The sequence below is a fragment of the Camellia sinensis genome, chromosome 14 (assembly GCF_055761805.1).
Source record: "Camellia sinensis isolate YWXY chromosome 14, ASM5576180v1, whole genome shotgun sequence".
Taxonomy (NCBI): Eukaryota; Viridiplantae; Streptophyta; class Magnoliopsida; order Ericales; family Theaceae; genus Camellia; species Camellia sinensis.
The window spans coordinates 51,917,148-51,939,779 of NC_138974.1; the positions used below are offsets into that span (position 1 = coordinate 51,917,148).

Below are 22,632 nucleotides of genomic sequence, written 5' to 3' on the forward strand. Positions count from 1 at the left end.
CTTAATTTTTGTAGAGCTTATTTGCCTGGGAGGCTGAAGAGTTGGGCAGATTACACACCTTGCTGAATCAGTCTCTGATTTGAAACTATAATAAGTTGGATCAGTGGAAATGGTTTCCATGCTCGTCAGGTCAGTTTAGCTGCTCATCTCTTTTATCATCTGTTACTGCCTTCTGGTTCTGTGGGGGTATCAAAATTGTTGTGGTCTAATGTCTCTCCTCTAAAAGTTCAGTTCCTCGGGTGGTTGGTCTGGAAGGAAAAGTTGAAGACTTCAGTGTTCCTTAATAGAATTGGTGTTTTGGGTCATAATGTTTCGATGAATTGTGTGTTCTGTCAGTCTCATGTGGAAACAGTACCTCATGTCATGCTTTGGTGCCCTTTTGTTTGGCAAATCTGGTCTGATCTATTGAGCTGGTGGGGGCTGTAATGGATTGTACCTGATATAGTGGAGGGTCTTTTTCTCTGGTGGAGTGGTTTTAGATGGAGGACGCTTGAGAACAAAATATAGAGAGCAATGCCTTTAGCAATTATGTGGTATATCTGGAAGGTTAGAAATGAAATTGTGTTCAATGGAAATGAAGCTGTGTTGGGAGAAATTTGTGAATTAATTAAGCTGAGAATCATTAATTAAGCTGAGAATCACGTACGGGGAGCAAATATTCTGCAGAGCCCATACTCCTTTCTACCAAGCTCCTTATCCGTCCGATCGACCTGAGAACACAACGACGGTGAACTACCCGGCGGTGTGTGGCCGGAAAACCCCTCCGACGGTCAAGTTAGCACACACTCAGAAATCGAGAGAGAGAGGAGAGACTTGAATGTATAGATTTATCTCACCAAAATTGTGTTCCATCCCAGCATGGGGGGCGCAGACAAGCTTATATACTTTCTGTGCCTAAATCTGCTCCCATTAGTCTCTTGATACGTGGTGCTGCTCTCCCATCTGTTAGCACAAATCATGCAATCACCACCTAACCAAACCGTCAGGCAATATTGGCGGAGCCCGGTAGACCGGCGGAACCACCTCGGCCTTTCACGACCGCGCTGCGCAGCGTACTCGTGTGCTCCACTCGCTGAGCTCCAGAACGACCGAGCTCAGTTGCATTCCGGCAAAGCCGAGTTCAAGATAGGTCGAGCCAGCAAACCGAAGGCCTTCCTACCGTGCTAAACACGTGAATCGTGGAATACAGACTGGCAGGCAATCATCTCGGCCAAGCAACTCAAGTAGCTCGGTTTTCTACATAGACAAGCCCAAGTAACTCAGTCCTAACATGGTCTTGGGCCTCAACTGAGCAAAACCTTATCTGGACGAGCCCAAGCTATCACGGCCCAAACATGTTCGGCCCCTCATTTTGCCCGGCCTTTACCATGGCCCATTCTAGCTCATAAATCTCCCTCTCAATTGCCCCTTAATTCCGTTCGCGCAAGCGTGACTGGGATTACATGGTTCGTCTAGGGTAGACTCTCCCTCGGTCCCTAGTTTGTAAGATGTTAACCGCGCTAATCTCCATGCTCGGTTTCTGGGCTTGCTCGGTCGTCGCCTCAACCTGCCATCTTGTCTCTTCAGAATTGACGCCGCTGCCATTATGAACACGTGTCGTGCATTTATTGGCCTCAGGCAGCCAACCCAGGCATCCCTTCATATTCAAATTTAGGCGTCCTTTCACTCCTATAAGTACGCCATTTCCCCTTCACTTTCTCTTCTTATTGCCTCTCTTCCATTCCTGACATCTTCGAGCTACAGTACTTGACCTCCATTCTTGTTCTTGTTCTTCATTCGTGCTTGAAGAAGTAGCCTCTGCCTCCAAACTGGTAAGTTCTTCAAATCTTCTTTGTTGCTTTTTTTTTTTTATTTGGTATTTCACATTCTAGGGCATAAAGTCCATAGGTTTTAGGATATACCCCCCCCCAAAAACCCTCTCCTGCCCCTGTTCTTTTCGCTGTTCTTCAATTCCAGTGATGAACACAAGAAGATCTGGAGCAGATCGGGCTCCAAGTCTTCTTTTGATCCCAAAAAACATCTAAACCGAGCAAATTGCAAGTTTACAAAAACCCCTGTAGAAACCGAGGTAGGCAGAGGACTTGACCGCTCGACCGGGCTAACATCTGGTCCGCTTGAGCGGCCGAGCTCCTAGGTTTACCTTCGTGACCGAGGTGGTCTGGCACTTTACCTGATCGAGCTAAAGTCAAGCTCCTTTTGCGCGACCGCGCTTTCGCTTATACTTACCCTCCTTTTTCTGCAGAGTCCAAGGGGACCACACACCGAGGCTCTCAAAGACTGAGCAGCCATCAAACAAGAGTCTGTGCCAAACCACTTCAGCCGCGCTAAAACCAGCCGGCTACACATGGGGCGCTATCGCTTCCTGGTCGACACACCGGTTGCTCTAGCTGCGTTCCGAGAAGAGTATGGTATCCCGGACGACGTTCACCTAGAGCTTAGTGCCGAGGAGACGACCCCATGGGGCAGATTAGACCAGTGCCCCTTACCGTGCTCTCCATAATAGAAGGTGGTCTCCGCTTTCCAGTTGACCCCCTGATGTGCAAGTTCTTGTGGCGCACCGGGCTAGCACCAATCCAAGTCTCAACCAACACTTATAGAATAATTAACGGGATCCACGAGCCGAACAACCGGCTAGGAACCAATTTAGGGTTAGCCGAAATACTTCGCTAATATACCCTCGGGCATACAGGCGACGTCCTTGCGTATTATTTAAAGATTAGACCGGGCAAAGAGAAGATAGTGACCGACACCCCGGACAAGGACTTACATGACGACGACTTTTTCTAGGTGTCTGGTAACTACGAAACAGCCAACGTGCCGGGCTGGTTTATCAGCAAGAATTTCGGCGAAACATGTAAGCCGCGCTAACTGCTCGGTTAGATTACGTTCCTTAACCATTTTGTACTAATGCGTTTTGTTCCTTTCCTCTTTGCAGCGATCGAAGCTTTGTAAGCCAACTACCATTACCCCAACGAAGCAGCAATCAGGATCGTGCTTCGCTACTGCAATCGGGATTGCCACGAACTCCTCGGTTACGTACTGACCTACAAATACTCAGCTCCACGCCGGAGTAAGGTCACAGACTTTCTACGTGCTCCATCTCTACCTCCCGATCCCACTTTACCGGACGTGCCCCTTATCCGGTTGACTGAGGCAGAAGAGATGGCAAAAAGAAGCCGTATCAAAAACCTCCTCACTACTACCTCCACCGAGCTACCGAGCATCCAAACTCGCACAACTGCTGATGGTTAATCAAGCGGGACCGTGGTTGCATTGGCGTCTCCTGCCGCCGGGCAGGCAAGCAAAGAAAGCCACTGGACTGGGAAAATGCCACGTATCGACCCCTCTGCCGAGCTAGTTGCGGAGTTGAACACCGAGCAACCAGTGGTGACAATTGACCCAACATCGCCATGGAAGCCGCAGCTCAAGCACCGGGGTAAGGAGATCCCGGCGGCTGCCTCGGTCAAAGGTGACAAGGAGCATCTACTCGCCTTTGACCTAACCAAAGCCTTGCTACTACCGAGCGACGTGGTCGGCAGTGACCACGTACCGGACACCCGGCTGGTGAAGTCCTTAGTCAAGTCTATGACTCGGGTAAGAACTTTGCATACTTTGCTCAAATTTTTCCAAGTGTTTGCTCTGATAAAATTTTCTTCTTGTAAGCCATCCAGAAACAACACTTGGTGATGGAGAGGATCCACTGACTTCGGCAGAAGGTAACCGACGCTGCCAGCCAGGTTGAACACCTTCAAGCCGAGCTCGGACGATCCAAGGCTTCGCTGGAGATAGAAAATTCTGACAACTCCAGGTTGCTCGGCCAACTTGGTGTCGTCGAGCAAGAAAGGGATGCTCTCCGGACCAAGCTGGAGGCGTTGAAGCAGTCAAGGAAGGAAGAGCTGGGGGATGCCAACAACACCGGTTTCAAGGAGGCCGATGAGAGCTACACAAAGCAAGTCCATGCCACCCAAGACATCTTCTTCAAGGCGGGCTGGAAGGCGGCTTGTGAACAGCTCGACCAATGATCTGGGACCGACGTGTTTGCCTCTCCCTCAACTGCCTTCCTGCCGACGTACCTTGTGCCATATGCCAACGACGTCTTCAGCGCATTGCAGGCTGAGGCCGAGGAAGAAGAAGTGGAGGACGCCGAGGAAAATGCTGAGGGTGACAACCGCCCAAAGCAGGCCGGCCAGGAGTAGACCGGTGTTCAGGAGACCACAACCACAGTCGACCTGAAGGCGACCGCGATCGGGGATGAATTCACAGACCTTTCCCCCTTAGTTTAGTTTTCTTTGTTTTCTTTCTTTTTCGTTTGAAAATGTAACTGGGCTACTGCCTCACCTTTTGTAATGCTATTACTTATCAATGAAAAGTTGTATTTTCGTTAAGTGTTTGCATTTATCAACCTATTCAACTGGAGTAAAACATCTCGGTTGAAATCTCATAGTTGACAAAATCATCAACATGCTTAACCGGAAAAAGAAATCTCAGTTTTGATCATAGAGTTGAGTAAATCATCAACTCATTCAACCAGAGTAAAACATCTCGGTTGAAATCTCAAAGTTGAGTAAATTATCGACTTGTATAACCGGAACAAGACATCTCGGTTTGAATCACAAAGTTGAGTAAATCATCAACTAATTCAACCGGAATAAAACATCTCGGTTGAAATCTCAAAGTTGAGTGAATCATCAACTTGTTTAACCGGAATAAGACATCTCGATTTAAATCACAAAGTTGAGTAAATCATCAACTCATTCAACCGGAGTGAAACATCTCGGTTTTAATATCAAAGTTGAGCAAGTCATCAACTTAATCGACCGGAGTAAAACATCTCAGTTGGAGTCTAAAGGTTGAGTAAATCATCAACTCAACCAACCGGAGTAAAGCATCTCGGTTTCAATCACAAAATAAGCATCAAAACAACAGAATGCTTCAACAAAGGTAAGTCACTTCTATTATATTGACAAAAAGAGTATTACATTCTGAAATGCAAGGCAAACAAGTCTTTGCTCGAAAGAATAATCATAAAAACTATGAAAACTAAAAATAGTACAGTCTGAGGTTGGTTGCATTCCATGGCCGGGGTATGCCTTTGCCGTCCAAATCTTCCAAGTGGTATGCCCCCTTGCCACCCAGACCGGTTATCCTATAGGGTCCTTCCCAGTTTGCCCCTAGCTTGCCTTCGTCTAGCACCAGGGTGTTGTCCATGACCTTTCTTAAAACCCAGTCGCCAACTTTAAACGGTCTGGGGTGCACGGTTTTGTTGTACTTCCTGGACAATTCTTGTTGGTATGCAGCCACGTGAATCAAAGCTTTTTCGCGGTGCTCTTCAGCAAGGTCCAATTCCAGGGCGACTGCTTCAGAATTCAGCTCGGGCTCAAAATTTTCACTGCGGATGGTGGGCATGCCAATTTCCAATGGGATGACAGCCTCCATGCCGTATGCCAGGGCAAAAGGAGTTTCCCCGGTAGATCACCTCGGGGTCGTCCGGTATGCCCAAAGGACACTTGGGAGTTCCTCGGCCCATTTTCCTTTGGCCTTCTTAAGTCTTTTCTTCAATCCATCAAGAATGGTCTTATTTGATGCTTCGGCTTGGCAATTGGATTGCGGGTAAGCTAGGGTAGAGTTGTAGAATTCAATCTTCAATTCTTCACAAAATCTTCTGAATAAGCGGCCGTCAAATTGGGTTCCATTATCAGAGATCAGAATCTTGGGGACGCCAAACCGCGTTACCACATTCTGCCAGACAAACCGTTTGACGTCCTTTTCCTTGATAGTTGCTAGGGGCTCAGCTTCAACCCACTTGGTGAAGTAGTCCGTAGCGGCAATGAAGAACTTCCGGTTGCCCGGTGTCGTTGGGAGTGGTCCCACTATGTCTAGTCCTCACATCGCAAAAGGCCAAGGTCTTGTGAGGGAAAGGAGTTCTTTGGCCGGTAGGTGAATTTGGTGGGCAAATTTCTGGCACTTCTCATATTTGTGAACATATTTCTGAGCGTCCGCTTGCATGCACAGCCACCCAATATCCCTGCGAGATAGTGCGGTAGGCCAAAGATCTGCCCCCTATGTGATTGCTGCATATGCCTTCGTGAATTTCGTACAGGAAAGCTTCCACGCAGTTTGGGTGTACACACTTGAGATAAGGACTGGTGAAAGACTTCTTGTATAAAGCGCCAGATAGAGAGAGCCAAAACCGCTTTGACTTCACCCGGACTTTATGTGCTTCCTTTTTATCGGCTGGCAGTGTTCGCTTTTTTAGGAAGAGGATAATAGGGTCCATCCAAGAAGGGCCAAGCTCGGTGCAGAGTACTTCTGTCTGCTCCGGTTCCTCTATTCTAGGCCTTGGAAGAAACTCAATCAGGAGAGGACTGGGAGAGGTTCGGTCGACTATGGAAGCCAGATCGGCCAGCTCATTCACGCGGCTGTTGTCTTTCCGTCCAATTTGTTGGACCCTAATCGCCTGGAATCGCTTGATGTGGTCCCTTACCAGAGCTTGGTACTTTGCCATTCTGTCATCCTTAGTTTCGCAAACCCCAGATACTTGGTTGACAACCAGTTGGGAATCGCTGTAGACCATCAGCTCGGACGCGCGCACCTGGAGCGCGCTCTTAAGTCCCGCCAGTAGCGCCTCGTACTCGGCTTCGTTGTTTGATGTAGGGAATCCGAGGGTGACAGAATGCTTAATGGTCAGACCATCTGGCGAGACCAAGACTATGCCTAGCCCGGCACTGTGATGATCCGAGGCCCCATCTACAAAAAGTTTTCACATTTCACCAACAAAGAGCTTCCAACATTCTGAGGGGTTCTGGGAGGCTTGAAGGTTGATGGGATCACGGTCGCTCGGCTATTCGGCTTCAGGTTCAATGCTGATCGATTCCACTTCCTCCCCCCTCGGCGACGCGGCACTGGACCCAACAGGTTAGTCTGTTATTCCCAAGTCCGTCGTCGCATCGCCGGGCTGCGGTGACATGCCGGCTGGAGGTTCTATGGCGGGGCGCGCAAGTTCCGCGTCGCTAACACCGCCCTGCTGTATAATTTCGGTGGAATCTTCGTTGGCCTCCTCGGCTACCGTGGTGAGATCCACCGGAGATACTTGGTGAATCTTGGGCGAGAACTCGGCAACAAAATCTGCCAATGCTTGAGCTTTTATGGCCGTTCGGGGTTGAAACTTAACGTCGAATTGCCCCAACTCGACTGCCTACTTTAGAATTCGACCGGAGAAGTCCGTCCGTTCGAACAAGGCTTTGAGGGGAAACTTGGTCAAAATGATGATTGTGTGGGCGTGAAAATAGTGTGCCAATTTCCTGGAGGCCATCATCAATGCTAAGGCTAGTTTTTCTAGCGGCAAGTATCTCGACTCTGTCGGTAGCAAGGTTTTGCTCACGTAGAAGATGGATAAATGCTGGATACCTGTTGACCGGACAAGCACTGCGCTAACTGTATGCTGGGACACGGCCAAATAAAGGCAGAGTTCTTCACCGGGCTTGGGCGTTACCAATAGTGGTGCAGAAGACAAATACTCTTTGAGTTCAGCCAGAGCCCGGTCACACTCCTTGTCCCACAAAAACTTGGATTTCAAGGCTCGAAAGAAAGGACGGCAGTAATCTGATGACCGGCTTATGAATCGGTTAAGCGTGGTGGCCATGCCGGCTAGATGCTGCATATCCTTAGCCGAGTTGGGTTGCTTCAATTCCTGTACGGCTCTGATCTGTGTGGGGTCTGCCTCGATGCCTCGGTTTGTGACTAGGAAACCCAAGAATTTTCCGAATCCCACGCCAAAGGCACATTTTGACGCATTCAGGCATAGGTTGTGCTGTTTGAGGATGGAAAACATCTCGGCTAGGCCGGACAAGTGGTCTGCTTGATGCCGGCTTTTAACCACCATGTCATCGATATAAGCCTCCATCGTCCAGCCTAGCAGAGGAGCAAACATTTTGGTCACCATCCTTTGGAAAGTTGCCCCGGCATTCTTCAAACCAAAAGGCATGACTCGGTAGCAGAAGAGTCCTCGTGGAGTAGTGAAAGAGGTGATCTCACGGTCGAGGCCATGCATGGCAATCTGATGATAACCGCGGTAGGCATCCAAGAAACCGAGCCTGTTATGTCCGGCCATTAGATCCACCAATTAGTCTATTCTGGGCAGGGAAAAGCTGTCTTTAGGGCATGCTCGGTTGACGGCCTTGTAGTCGACGCAAACTCACCACTTCCCATTCTTCTTGGGTACTATGATCGTGTTTGAAATCCATCGAGGGTAGTGCACTTCTTGAATAGCCCGAGCTTCAAGCAAGTTCTTTACCTCATCTACGACTACCTCGGCGTGGTGGAGCACCGATCTCCTGGTTCTCTGAATGACCGGCCTTGCACCAGGGAAAACATTGAGGTGATGACAAATAAAGCTCGGGTCGATGCCGGGCATGTCGTAGGGCGACCATGCGAAGACTTCAATATTTGCCATCAAGAATTCTACCATCTCGGTCCTTTCTTAGGCGGTAAGGCTTGAGCAGAGCAAAAAGAACTTGTTCGGGCTTTCAGTGTCAATCCACACTTCTACTAACTCCTCAATAGCTTTGTCCTCAGCCTTGGCGCCCACATCTTCAAGGACTCCACGGTCTTCTGGTCCTTCAATCATTTGGACGAAACCTTTGGCAACTCGGCTCTCGTTCACTGGCACGAAGCATTGTTTCGACATGACTTGATCGCCCCAAACTTCCTCAATTTCCCCCATAGCCGAGGGGAATCTTATAACCTGGTGGTAGGTTGGCGCCACAGCCTGCATAGCGTGAAGCCATCCCCTACCGAGGATCAGATTGTACGTAAACGGGACTTGTAATACCCAGAACTCCACCTGCTTGACCACGAATCCGGCTTTAACCGGTAAAATTATCTTTCCCAAAGGCCACTCCGGTTGCGAGTTGAAACCAACCACTGGAGAAGTTGTCGGAGCCAAGTCTATATCTTGGAGTTTGAGTTGTTTGAACGCGTCGTAGTACATGATCTCGACCAAGCTTCCCTGGTCGATCAAGATGCGCTTGACATCAAATTCTTTGACGCGGAGTGTGACCACTAGGGTATTGTTGTGTGGCGTTTGAATGTGCTCTAGGTCCCTCGTGGAGAAACTAATCACTTCTTTCTCCTCGGTCTTGCCCCTTTTGATCGCGGGCTGGATCGACAACACTTTCCTCATGTGTTCCGCCTTTTTAATCATCCCTCGGAGCTCGCATACACGCGTCGGCTCCACTATGCCATGGATTACATTAACCACTCCTTGAGGGGGTGCCTCCAAGTCATCCGGTCCATGCTGATCATCCGGGGTGGGATGTGCGGCCTTAACACCCCCGTCAATGTAAAGATCCAAGTGTCCGGCTGCGACTAACTCCTCCAAGTGTTGCTTCAGAGGCAAACAGTCCTCTGTTCGGTGTCCTCGCTCCCGGTGATATGTGCAGCGGTACCGCGGATTGAAACCCTTTTGTGCGTCGCCTAACTTAGCAGGAAACCGGACGTAATCCTTGTCACGGATTTCACTAAGTATACGATAGATTGGAATCTTAAAGACCATGGTGATTCCTGTTCGAGCTTTCAACCTTCTGTTAGCATCAGCTACATCATCGCGGGGGTATTCCTCTCTGTCATTCTGACGACCCCTTCCCTGGTTTCGACGATTTGACCCTCAGTCAGATTCCTCGGTGCGATCATTTGATCGGTTAGTTTCCTGTCCGATCGCGTGTACCTTGCCAGCTGACCTCTTGTCTGTTACCACCGGAGTTGTCTTCACGGTGGAAGCCACTGCATCATCCTCTACTCAGATGTGCTTGTTGATGCGCTGCATTAGTTGGCCCATGGATGTTGGCTGGCTCATGGTAAGTGAGTCCCGTAATCTATGTCCGACAGGGAGACCGCGCTTATATTGGGTGATTGCCAGGTAGATCGGGCAATCTAAAATCTCATTGAAGGTTTCCCAGTATCTGGAGTTGTATGCCTTGAGTGTGTTGCTCGACTCCATTTTGACACTGAGAAGGTGATCCACCTCCTTTGGCGTTTTTGTGTTGGTCTTAAAACGAGTCACAAAGGCTTCCGCCAACTGCTGCCACTTTTCGATGCTTCCCTCCGGCAGCCTCTCAAACCATTTCAAGCCCAGCTCGCCCAAACTCGACGGGAAGATTAGGCAAATAAGAGCGTCATTCCGCCTATGTCCGGCTATGACCTGTCGGAAGTGGCTTACATGCATGTATGGATCGGTTTCCTGTCGTAGAGCGTAAACTTGGGCTGGTGAAAGACCGCAGGGAGCGGTGTTGTTTCTATCTCCAGGGAGAAGGGAGTGGCACTCAGCCTTGCCAAATCTGTGTCTAGAAGGAGGGGCACAGCTGGGCGGGGTGGTGGCATTATGACCTCTTCACTGGCATGACACCCGAAAGATAGCCGCTGGAGCGCCGGCACCCTCTGAGTCTCTTGCCAGCGAGCCCGCTCCTTCAAGACAGCTCGCAAGTCCTCAGAGCGCGCGAAGTAGGAATACCTCGACATCATCGCCAGACGCGAGGGTTGATAGGTACTGTCTTGCGTGCTCGACTTCTCTGTAGGCGCGTTGGAATCTCCAACCATGAAACTTCTAGTAATAGAAAGGGAGGGAGTGTGCCGCTGGCTTTGACTGCCTAAACGGTGTGGTTGGGTGCGCTCACTGTGGTCTCTCACTCCAGCAACACCCTTCCCTTTGACATGCCGCTTGAGATCTTCCATCTCTGCCGCCATTCTTCGGATGACGGCGTTTTGGTCCCTCAACTTGTGCTCCAGATGTCTGGCGTGCGATTCTCTCCGCCGCCAGTGCCCGTTTGGGCTCCGAGAGTGACCAAAACTCCTTCTGCGCTTATCCCGCGTGTCTCTTGAATGTCCTCTTGGGGAAGTCTCCAGGTCCGCCATGGGTGGAATGGCGGGGAGTTCGTCTCTCCATCTGGCTGACTCTGGGGTAACTCCGTCGATAGCGGACGTCGGTATCTTGTCGTTGTTCGCCATGGAAGGCGATCAGATGAGCTTGGAAGACAAGGTTTTGTCTATCAAGTTCCCACAGACGGCGCCGGTATAAAGCCCCCGGTCCCGTGCCTTGTACATATTGTCCGCTTTTGCATTTCGACCGCACGGTTTTGTTCCTCCCCCGCTGGGGGAAAAGGCATATGCAAGGTAAGAGGAGCCAGCCTGCTTATAAGGTGGGAAGTAGTCCCTTACAGACCGATGTGGGATTTCTCGCACATTAGCCCCCAGCCGCGCTGGCTCCAGTCACCTCAGAGGGAGTTTCCACAGACGGCGCCAAATAAAGCCATCGGTCCTCGTGCCTTGCACATATTGTCCGCTTTGGCATTCCGATCGCACGGTTTTGTTCCTCCATCACTGGAGAAAAAGGCCTATGCAAGGTAAGAGGAGCCAGCCTGCTTATAAGGTGGGCATGTAGTCCCTCACAGACCGATGTGGGATTTCCCGCACAGGGTGAAAGCTCACACCATGGGTTGCTCTTACACAGTGTAGGACTTCATGTCTAACCGGCAACAGATTATATGGAGTTTAGGAGCTCAGGTGGTGATGGGGAGTTTTGACTGGGTTGTTCTACTTTGGTGAGTTGCTGTGCTGTAGAGCTGTTATGCTGCTGTGTTTGTGTTTCAGGCTGTATTGTGTCCAGTTGCTGGTTCGGTTGGGTGTTTCTTTGTGTTTTATTATTGCTATAGTTGGATTTCTGGGTTCAGTTTGTCACGACCCAAACCCACCCCTATGGGTTTAGCACCGTAACCGGCCAGTAATTCGAGATTACCGAAGGCCTGCTTAACAGTAATACAGTAATACAGAGTACAGGGGCTGGCGGAAGCCAATACAGTAAATAAACAAAGTCCAATGAGCTGTGATAATCTGTATGCAAAAAGACGTTTCATTCAAATATATACAGTCAGACAAAACAGTATGTACATATATACAATTATTCAGTCAGGGACCTAATCCTTATTAAACAGTACAGAACAATACAGTACAGTAAACAAAACGGTTACAGAGACGGAAGGGGAAGCTAAAACACCCCTAAGCCATAACTTGGCAGGCTCGAAACCTCGCATTGAGGCACATAGGTTGGCTTGACAAAACTGGAGTTTACCCCGACGCTCCTAGCTGCGGTCTAGTGCCTGTACACCTACATATATATATATAAGTAGTGAGCTAAAACCCAGTGAATAACACAATGCGTAAAGGGGTTAAGAATGAATGTCCTTACAGTAATGAAAACAGTTCATTAAACCAGTATTTCAGTCGTTTAGTCAGTACAGTCATATATGGTACATCCATTAGCATAACAGTACAGTGAACAGTATGTCTTAAAAGACTGAGCAGTAAATGATGGCCATCAATCAATAAACAGTGGTGGTTCCAACAAGGGAACCGACAGAGATCTCTGTAACAGTAACAGTAAATAATAGGTGCTAAGGATGCCACAATACATTTCAGAATATAGGACATAAATTCATTCAATTAACAGTATCAGTTCAGAAAGCAGTACGGTTCAATTGTTCAAAAGATAATCATTTTGAACATATCTTTACACAGTTGTTACTCACAGAGTTCTGAGTTACAGTAAGGCTAGAGCGCATCTCCCGTCGCTAACCCTACACAGTTACAGATTGAACACACACTAAGTTACACAGTTGGGAAAGATAACAGCTTAATCCCTAATTTGCCTCGGTGTGGTTCTACATCTATATCCTCACTAAGATGTCTTAAACTAGGCCTAAGAATGCCTAGAATGAGATGAGGATCTAAAGATGCACTTTAAAAGCATTTTCAGACTTTTCAGAAAACAGGGGTCACGCTTGAGCGTAGGTTACTTCGCTCGATCGGACATGCAGACGAAGGTTTTCGCTCGAGCGTAGACTTACCCGCTCGAGTGTTCTGCAAAACAGTCAAAAGTGCTGGATAGGCGAAAATCACGCTCGATTGGGCGCTCGACACCTGCTCGAGCATAAGACACAATGCCCCGCTCGAGCGTCAATTGTTCCGCTCAAGCGGACTTCAAAACAGAACAAAATGCTGGGAGCACGATTTCCACGCTCGAGCGCCAGTCACCCTGCTCGAGCGTGAGTCCAAATTCTGGAAATTCTAGATTTGAACCTCAAGCTCAAAACCAAGTTTTAAACCATAAATTTCGATCCTCTTGGGCCAATTTTCCAGAAAACACATCAAAACTCATACTTTAACATGATTCAAAGCTCAATTTGTAAAATCAAAGCCCAAGGGTGTTTCAAATAAATCCAATTCAAACCAATTTCTATGAATATGAAGAACGTGCAAACATGCATGAATTTAAACACTTCAAAGCTTCAAATGCTAGCTCAATTGAGCCAATTCTTTCTAAAAACATGATGAAATCATGGACTACTCTTAAAACATGGACATGCATGTGAGGAATGTGAACTACAACCTCAAAACTTCAATATATATACATGCATGCAACAATTAAGCTTCAACACAACAATTTGAGCCATAAGTTGGCTCTAGTCTCCAACCTAGGTCTAAACCATGCAAGAAACAATTTAAACACAAGAATGAGAAGATGAATTTCTACCTTAAGTCTCCAATTTAAGGAAGGGAAGCTCAAATATGCAATTTCTTCTTCAATTCCAAGCAATTCACAAGCTAAAGTGAGATGAAATCCAACTCTCTCCCTTATCTCTCTCTCTCTAGTCGGCAAAGGCAAGGAATGAGATGAGCAAAAGTGTGCCTAGGTCTACACTAAGGCTCAAATGTTGATCATGGTGTGGGCCACTCGTGTGGCAAAATGGTAAATAAGGCCAACTATGCAATTTAGCTCATTTAAATCTAATTTAATTGTACCTAATCAGTTTTCAGGTAACTACACCATAAAATCACATAAATTACGATGATCATAAAACACTAATCGGTTTCCGGTTCGGCCGCCGATAAGGCCTTCAATTAGCAGTTTAAACATAAAAACTGAACAGATAATTAAACAGTTAACAGATAGACATACAGTTAAATAGATATACTTAGTCAATTCAATTCCATATTTCAGTCAGTCAGTTCAGTATTTCAATCAGTTCAATTATCAATCATAATCAGTTTCAGTTTAACGGTAATCAGTGGTTATTCGGTAAACAGTGACGAGGGTTGTTACACAGTTCCATTATATTGGTAGCATGTTGGGATGATCTTGGTTTGTTGCTTCTGCTGGAGTTGGCTTAATCGACTTATTGGTTGCTGAGGATGTTTGCTGGGTTGTTCTGGTGGTTGCCCCTGAGATAGTGGTGGGCGGCTGCTGACTATGCTGGTGTGTGTTCTGGTAGTGTTTTTATTTTGCTTTTGGTTCTCTTCTTTGGCTTGGTTTGGTTTCTCACCAACTCTTAATGGTGTGCTTGCAAGGGATTAGGTGGTCATATTGGTGCCAACTTAGTTGAGATCGATATATCTCACTATGATGCATTTTGCACCCATCCTTCCCTTTTCTTTTTTTGTTGTAATATGTTCCTTGTTTCATCAATAATTTTTTTTTCTTTTGTTGATAAAAAAAAAAAAAAAAAGAATAGAAATTTACAAGAATGGACTGGACGGTCTCGTCAACGTTAATTCACTCTTCTCCATAGCGGTTTTCTTGGGACTTTCGTTCACCACGCCAGGCCAACGAAGCCTGGAGAGCCAACCAAAGTGCAACGCAGAGCCCCACAAGGCCAAGTTGCTCGTCGTACTTGTTGCCAAGCCTGGTCGTAAAGTCATTGAAAGTCCATCTCCAAATCTACGGTCGAGATAACTTCAACCCCAAAGGTGGACTCTCGTTCTGGAAATGGTTTTTACCCTGCTTGTCGGTGTACGCATCATTCTTGGGTTGTTTTCTTCTTAATGCTTTCGATGATTTATCTGATTCAGAAAAGGTTTTGAAAGCTGTCTTGCAAAAGCCCTTATTCAGAAGGAGCTATTCTTTCAATGATTGCTATTGTTTTTATTGGTATGCTCATCTATATGCCTCTAGTTGTGGCTGCTCTACATAAACAACCTCCCAATCCTCCTCAAAAGGAGAGAATTAGAGCAGACCCTTCAAGTTAAGAGGCTTCAGCAGTAGCAGAAGAAGAATAAGGAGGCTGGTAGTACCCAAATTATAGAGTATTTGGGTTGTGGGGTGACGAAGTTATGCAATTTGAAAAACAAAATGTTTGGTGTGTATGCATTTTTAATTTAGTGTCATGTCAACATCTCACATTACTCCAAATAAATTTAATTCATATATTTTTATTTTTGGATAATTTTTTATTCAAAGGCTAATATTACTTGGTTGTATTGTATGCACTTTAGTTAAGTAATTGTTAGGTTGGGTTTGTGCTTATGTTAAATGTATTATTAGGCTATGTGTCTGGTATTTGAAAGTTGATAATTATAATATAAAAGTATATATTTTTTTTAAATTTTTAATAAAATAATGTTTAACTGATTTAAATTATTCATATCAAAAACTGTAACACATATTTTGAAAAAGTAAAAATAAAAATTATAAACAGTTTAATAAGCACCAAACAAAAACCAATTAGAGATGAGAAAAACAAATTAATAGGCTATTCCTATTGCTGATATTTACTTCATTCAATGCATCTCATCACTAAAAAAAAAAGATTTTTCTTGATGTTTTTTTCCTGACATTTTTATAAAAATTTACAAAAAGTTTTATTCCCAATGTTTTTCAATAAACTCCGGAATTTATGTTATAATTTCCAGAGTTCTTAGAAAAAATCCATAAATATTAAAGTAAAATGACGTGGTTTTAAAAAATGATGCTTGACGATTGCTAATAATTATATTTTTTGGTGTTTTTTTTTTATGGTGTTTATTAAAAAACTTCATAAAAAATATTATGAAATAATTTTTTTTAAAAAACATCACTAAAAATAAAAAAGTTTAAAAATATATAATTTGTTTAAAAGTTTTAAACGGTCCTGAGTTGGAATGAATGAGAAGAAAAGCATTCAAGTGTTAGGGGTGCTGCAAAAGGAGTCTGGATCCTCTGCGGCCTTTCTCTGCGGTGGTCCCTGTGGCACTCCTAAAACGACGTCATTTTGGGGGAAAATTTCAAAAAAAAAAAAAACAAAAACGAAAGCACAGAATCAGAGAGAAAGAGGGAAAGAAGAAAGCGGAGGAAAAGAGAGAGGAGAAGGAGAAGAAGAACGAAAAAGGCACAGAGGAAGAGAGTTCTTTCTCTCTCACCGGCGACTCCTTCGCCGTCAAACTGTCAAATTCTTTATTTCTCTTTCCGTCACTGCCGATTGAGAATTTCGCTCGTCTTTCTCTCTCTCTCTCTCTCTCTCTCTCTCTCTCTATAACCAGTAGGCGATCATTGAAGGATTTGGCCTCACCACCATGTTTCCAGATCTGAGATCGCTCCGATGAACAACGGTAAGCTCCGGTGGCGGCGGGGGAATCGGTTGGAGAATTCGATTCTCCAAATTTGAGTCTCTCTCTTTCTCTGCTCTTTTTTTTTTTTAGTTATTGTTGTTAATAATGATGATGAAATTATATCAGTGTTCTTGGGTTTATATCAGTTTTAGTGAATCACATTTATGTTGATTGGGTTTGTAGATTCCATTTATATCAGTTCTTGGGTTTATTTTTTGTATTCTTTGTATTTTTGCTTCTTTCTCTCTGGGTCTGCATTTTTTTTTTCTTTTTTTCTGGGTCTGCATTTTTTTTTTTTAAAGTTGTTGTTGTTGATGATGATTATGAAATTATTCTTTGTGTTCTTGGGAAAAATGTCCATTTTGAATGATGACCATGGCCATTTTGGATTGTCCAAATTATTCTGTGTATTCTTGGGAAATTATTCTTTGGATGACCATGGCCATTTTGGAAGACGACAGAGCTTGTGTTCTTGGTAAGTCATGGTAGACATAGATGGCCATCTTATTCCCCTCTTTCTCTCTGATTCTGTGCTTTCGTTTTTTTTTTTTTTTTTTTGAAATTTTCCCCCAAAACGACGTCGTTTTGGAGGCGCCGCAGAGAAAGGCGACAGAGGATCCAGACTCGCTGCAAAAAGAAGGTTAGTGATAGAGACGTAGACATGTTAGAGTATTTTCAATCATGTTTGTTAAAATAGTATTATTATTGTTATAATTTGATAATGAATTGTATTATTTTATCAAATTATAATAATGGTGTTCCAATGGTCACATATTATTTTGACAAATCTCAACTAACTTTTTCTTAAAGCTTGTAGGTATTGTTTGGTTATAGGTTTTTTAGTATTTTTTTTTGGTGTGTTTATTTTTTTGTCTTTTGTGACCTTTTTTCAACTATTTGTAAAAAAATTACATATTTACATTATATCCGACTAGACAAATATAAAAATTGAAAAATATCCAAAAAAAAAAAATTAAATATAATTCACCCCATAAATTTAAATATAAAATACTCCGAATTACATTGAAAAAGAAATGACATTGCAAAATTAAAAAATACATTCTCCCGTAATTATTAATCAGAAAGTAGGAGAAAATAGTAATTTGGATTGCTGGCATGTGTCGATCACTTGACGAAAATCTCATTTTTGTGCATTATGTAATACACTTTCGTCTGAGAGTTCAAATGAAAAATGTCCATAATCATTATCAAACGTTCTTCCTTTTTAATCTGAAGTTTTCTCATCTCCTGCAAATGTTCTTCCTTTTAAATCTCTAGTTCTTTCATCTCCTACAATGGTTGAATAATTTTTTTCAGCTTTTTTCATTTCCTTCTCAATAAGGTGTTGGTTAAATGTCTCCAACAAATTGTTATATTTGTGGACTTCAGCTTAAACAGAATTCTTTTGCAGATTTCCTACCGATAGGCCTTTTACCTTTGCAGAGACACTATCCTTACCGATTGGATTATTACCAACATTTGGACTGTTGTTGTCTTCAAGAGAAATGTAGTTATCCACAGGGAATTCGAGGGCTGAATGAGGGAAAAACGGTGTATGTATCTTTGACTTCACTGTGTTCGTAGGAGTTATATCTTGCCACCTGATATTGTTTTGCAAGATTGGCCAACAATGTTCAAAAGCAAAATGTTTGTTTTCATCTTGATGATATAAAAGTTTTGCTTGAAGCATCTATATTAATAAAATATTAAATTAATTAATTAGTTAATTTTTATACAACATGAAATAAAAAACTAACATAATAAATGAAAATAAAATCTTACTATATCAACTTGAGACATCCTACTTGGGTGTAGATTTTCGATTTGCGCTAAACATCCACGAAATTTGTTAGAACATTTCATAATTATACCCTATCAAGATTTGATAGACACTTGTATTCTTGACTGATCATTCTAAAGTGAGTAATAATTTTCATAAATTCTCCCTTAAAAGTGAGCATAAGATTGCGAATTGCCAATAATGGGGTCTTCAGAAATGTGACACCAAGCTTTACAAAGTGCCACATCTTCATCAATGTGAATGATTTTTCTTTCTTTATTTTTTTGAACCTCCATAGTAATTGTGTGAAAAAACTATAAATAAAAAAATAACTTGGGAGGTTTGTTGTGAAATGAAATTGAGAAAAATGGAGGAGAAAAAGAAAGCAATAATGTGTGAGGCTTGCTGTGAAATGAAATTGAGATTGAGGGTTTGTACTTGTAGAGAAAAAAAAAACTACTTTTTTTTATAGTCGTTGAAACATAAAAATATGACCGTTTATAGATGTTGTCTCTTTTTTACAATTTTCTTTTTCTTTTCAGAACAAAAAGAGTTGTTGTGCAATTCCAAGACACCATCCAAAACCATTGGATGATTTCTTAATCTACGGCTGAGATGCAGCCTCCGGATCTTCATCTAGCTTTTGCTCTCTTTTGCTCTCTCTCTCTCTCTCTCTCTCTCACATTTCAACGCAGGGCTCTTTTAAACGGTGTCTGTTTCATCTCTACTCTCTCTGTCTCTATCTCCATTTTCATCTTTACTCTCTCTTCATTTTCATCTCTCTCTCCGCTCGATCATCCTTGCCTTGCTTTGCCTCTCGCGCAGAAACCTCCATCTCTCTCTCCATCTTCATTTTCATCTCTGCTCTCTTTCTCTGCATCTCTGTCTCCATCTCCATTTTTATCTCTGCTCTCTCTTTCTCTGTCTCCATCTCTATTTTCATCTTTGCTCTCTCTTCATTTTCACTTCTATCTCTCTCTCTCTCTCTCTCTCTCTCTCTCTCTATCTCTCTTTCCACCTGATCATCCCTACCTTGCTTTGCCTCCCGCATAGATACCTCTATCTCTTTTTCCATCTCCATTTTTATCTCTGCTTTCTCTTTCTTCATCTCTCTCTCTATAGATCGTCCTTACCTCTCTCTATTCCCTCTATTTTATCTCTCTTAAAACCCTAAACCGTTTGGATCTCTTTATCTTCAATCCATCTGAGAAACCAGAAACCCTAATCGTCTTTCTGATGGAGAAGATGAAGATGAAGTACAAACAAACTCTAAGACAAAGAAAACAAATGAAGAAGATGAATAAGACGAAAGCTTGAGATTGCTGAAATCATCTGAAATCCATCATGCATCTTGTGAATCTAGGTAAATTTGTTTTAGATTTGTTATTCACTGAAATTTGTTCTAAAATTTGTTGAGATTTGTGAAAATTGGATTCACTTGTTTTAAAAATTGTTATGAGATTTGTGAAATTGTTATTAGATTTGTGAAAATTTGTTCTAAAAATTGTTATGAGATATGTTTTTTAATTTGTGAATTTGTGATGAAGAACAAAATCAGATGAATTTGTAAATTTGGAGCCAAAATTCTGTTAATCTTTGATGATGTGGCATGTTTAGCAAATGCCAAAACTTCTGCCAAATTTGACAGTAGAAATGACATCTGCTATATTTGACAGTAGGAATAACATGCCATTGGAGACCCCATTTTTTCATTCTTGTCAAATTATAGCTTTGGCAGCTCATTTGGCAGCTCCATAGAAGATGCTCTTATATGTAAAAAAGAAATGCTATACATATATCATTTATTCTCTTTCATAATCACCAAGTATTACTGTGTAGATAAAAAATTATAATTAATTTTTTTATTCGAAGATAATTATTAATAAATTAATAAAAATGAAAAACATTTTGTTCGGTAAAACAATAATATAAACCAGTGAAAAAATAAAATAAAGAGATAATATATTTAGTAGTTCTTGATTTAAAAACATCAATGACTGAGTATTTCTCTCACTATCTCTTTTTACTTTGTTCAAATGGTTATTCTGATCAATAACTTTGTTCTCATATTTTCTCTCTCTCTCTCTCCACATGATTGCTCAGCAGATATTCCAATCCACTAAAATTGACCGAGATCGAACCAATCCGCCGTATTTTAAACGGATACGTGATGACGAGCAGACGGTTGTAGATTGATTTTTCTTAATCCGTTTAGTTTTGGACGGATGACAGATTTGAGGTTCTTTTAGCCGCATTCAAACCACCAAACTGCATGCACCCCTACTAATTTGTAAGACTTTGTGTTTTCAATTTGTTTAGATATTCTATTTGTATTTTCAATTGAAAAAGAGTTTAGATATTCTGCTATGTTTTCAATTATTTTCAATTGGAAAATTCTTTTATCAGATGACAAGTGATGATATTTGGTATTTTTGTGTAGAAAATATAATGCTTAATTTTTTCATTTAAAAAAAAATCAAATTAAATAGTTTTTGAATAAAAAAAAGTAATGAAATAGTTTTGATAATGCATGATTTTCTTATATGTATTTATTATTGGTATTTGACAATTTCTTTCATAATTTTTTAGTTATGTTGAGTTTGATTGTTATCCGAAAAAAAATTGTTGACAAGTTATATTATATTCAAAATTTGTAAAAGTTTAAATCGCCAAAGCGATTTGCATCCATCCGCCAATTCGTCAACCCGCATCTGCCAATCTGACAGACGAATACGAATTGATTTTTTCCAATCCGCTAATCTGACAGACGAATAACGAATTAAAATTTTTCCGACCGTGAGCACTCCTAGTTCTCACTAACTTTGCTCTCAATTTTTGTATCTATTTTTTCTAGTTGCGGGCAAAATAAACCAAAGGCTATTACAACAAATTAACGTTTGAGGAATAAAAATGTAAGAATTAGAATCAAAATATCTTAATTATAAAAAATATCATTATTATATTTTTAATAATGAAATTTGGCATTTAGTAATAGGAAAATGTTATTCATACAAAAAAAAAAAAATTACAAGAATGATATGGTAACGTGATTTTGATAAATAAATATTATCTCGTGGCTGTTGTTTTCAAATAAATTGTTACATTCATTCATATCACTATGTAAAAAATAGTGTATCAAAATTTTGTTTTTATATCATTATTCTTGGTGATGAATTATTGCAATTCTTTCGGATCAATATTTTCGTCCAATTTTTTTCTTTGTTGGCCATTGTTTTATTAGCCATATTTTTATAATTTTATCACTAACAGTCTTTTTCCACTTGACATGACCTTTTAGTGATAACTTAAATGATGACAGAAATTAGCTTTTTAATATTTTTTATAACAAAATTTTTACTTTTAAGGATAAAATTCAAATTTTGAGCCCTAAAATTTTTATCCGGTCATTGAAAGTCAATTGACATTGACTTGGGCCGATTCATGCCATATTTCTAAAGTCTAGACTCTGATCATGGGCTAAAAAATATAGTTTATAGCCTTTGGACTGGAACTAATTTGGATATTAATATATAAAATAAATTAGAAAAAAAATATTAAATTATAATAATAAAAAAAATCCAAATGCATTACATAATTAGAATTGGATGTTGAATCATAAAAAAATTAAATTTATCTATTGAAATACATAACTACATTAACTATGATTATGCTACTAAATTTTATGCATATTTCTTGTGAAAAAAAAAAAGTTGGTGTGCTACTCAGTTTTTTTATTTTAATCTTTTTTTTTTTTTTCTTCTAAATATATATATATATATGTACACAAAAAAGAAAATAACATATATTATTCAATAAATATGGGTCATGCCTTGAAAAGTCCATCTAGCCAGCCCAGATGCCCTATCCTTCTACCTAAGCCCAATTCCTATTTTTAGGACGGGGCTTGGACATTCTGAGGCCTAGGCCTGAGCAGAAGCTCGATGGGCTCGGGCCAGAAAGGTGAGGTTTACTCTCATGCACGATTATGATACACTGCCCAACTTTTATGCTCATTTGGATTGGACCCATGTGGATATCTATCTATCTATACTGTGAAGGATATATCTCAAATTTTGAATTTTTTCAAAATGTCTCTATAGTTGGTATTTATGTAAATTTTTTAGTATCAATCATAAAATGAATAATTTTGTCATAAATTGATGTAACAAAATGTTTTAAAATTTATAATTAATGTTGCAAAAGTTTGTAACTTGATTACGATATTTTTTTTATGTCAATTTATAATATAGTTATGTATTTTGTGTTAAAATTACACAATTTTATGATAAAATTTACACCTTTTTTGATAAGGTGCACAACATATGCATAGCATTTTCCTTTTTTTATCTGTACATCATTCCTATTACTATATACATATTTACAAGACTTTAAAAGTTGAACAAATTTCGGTGGCAAATCAACCCAACTTCAATATATAT

At 41.8% G+C, this 22,632-nt stretch overlaps 1 protein-coding gene across 1 annotated transcript; it reads right to left on the reverse strand.

Moving 5' to 3' along the window:
• Nucleotides 1–5,040: 5,040 nt before the first annotated feature.
• On the reverse strand, nucleotides 5,041–5,436 carry LOC145806976 (uncharacterized). Its single transcript, XM_082904860.1, has one exon. The coding sequence runs from the start codon at nucleotides 5,434–5,436 to the stop codon at nucleotides 5,041–5,043; it is 396 nt and encodes a 131-aa protein (XP_082760986.1).
• Nucleotides 5,437–22,632: the final 17,196 nt, after the last annotated feature.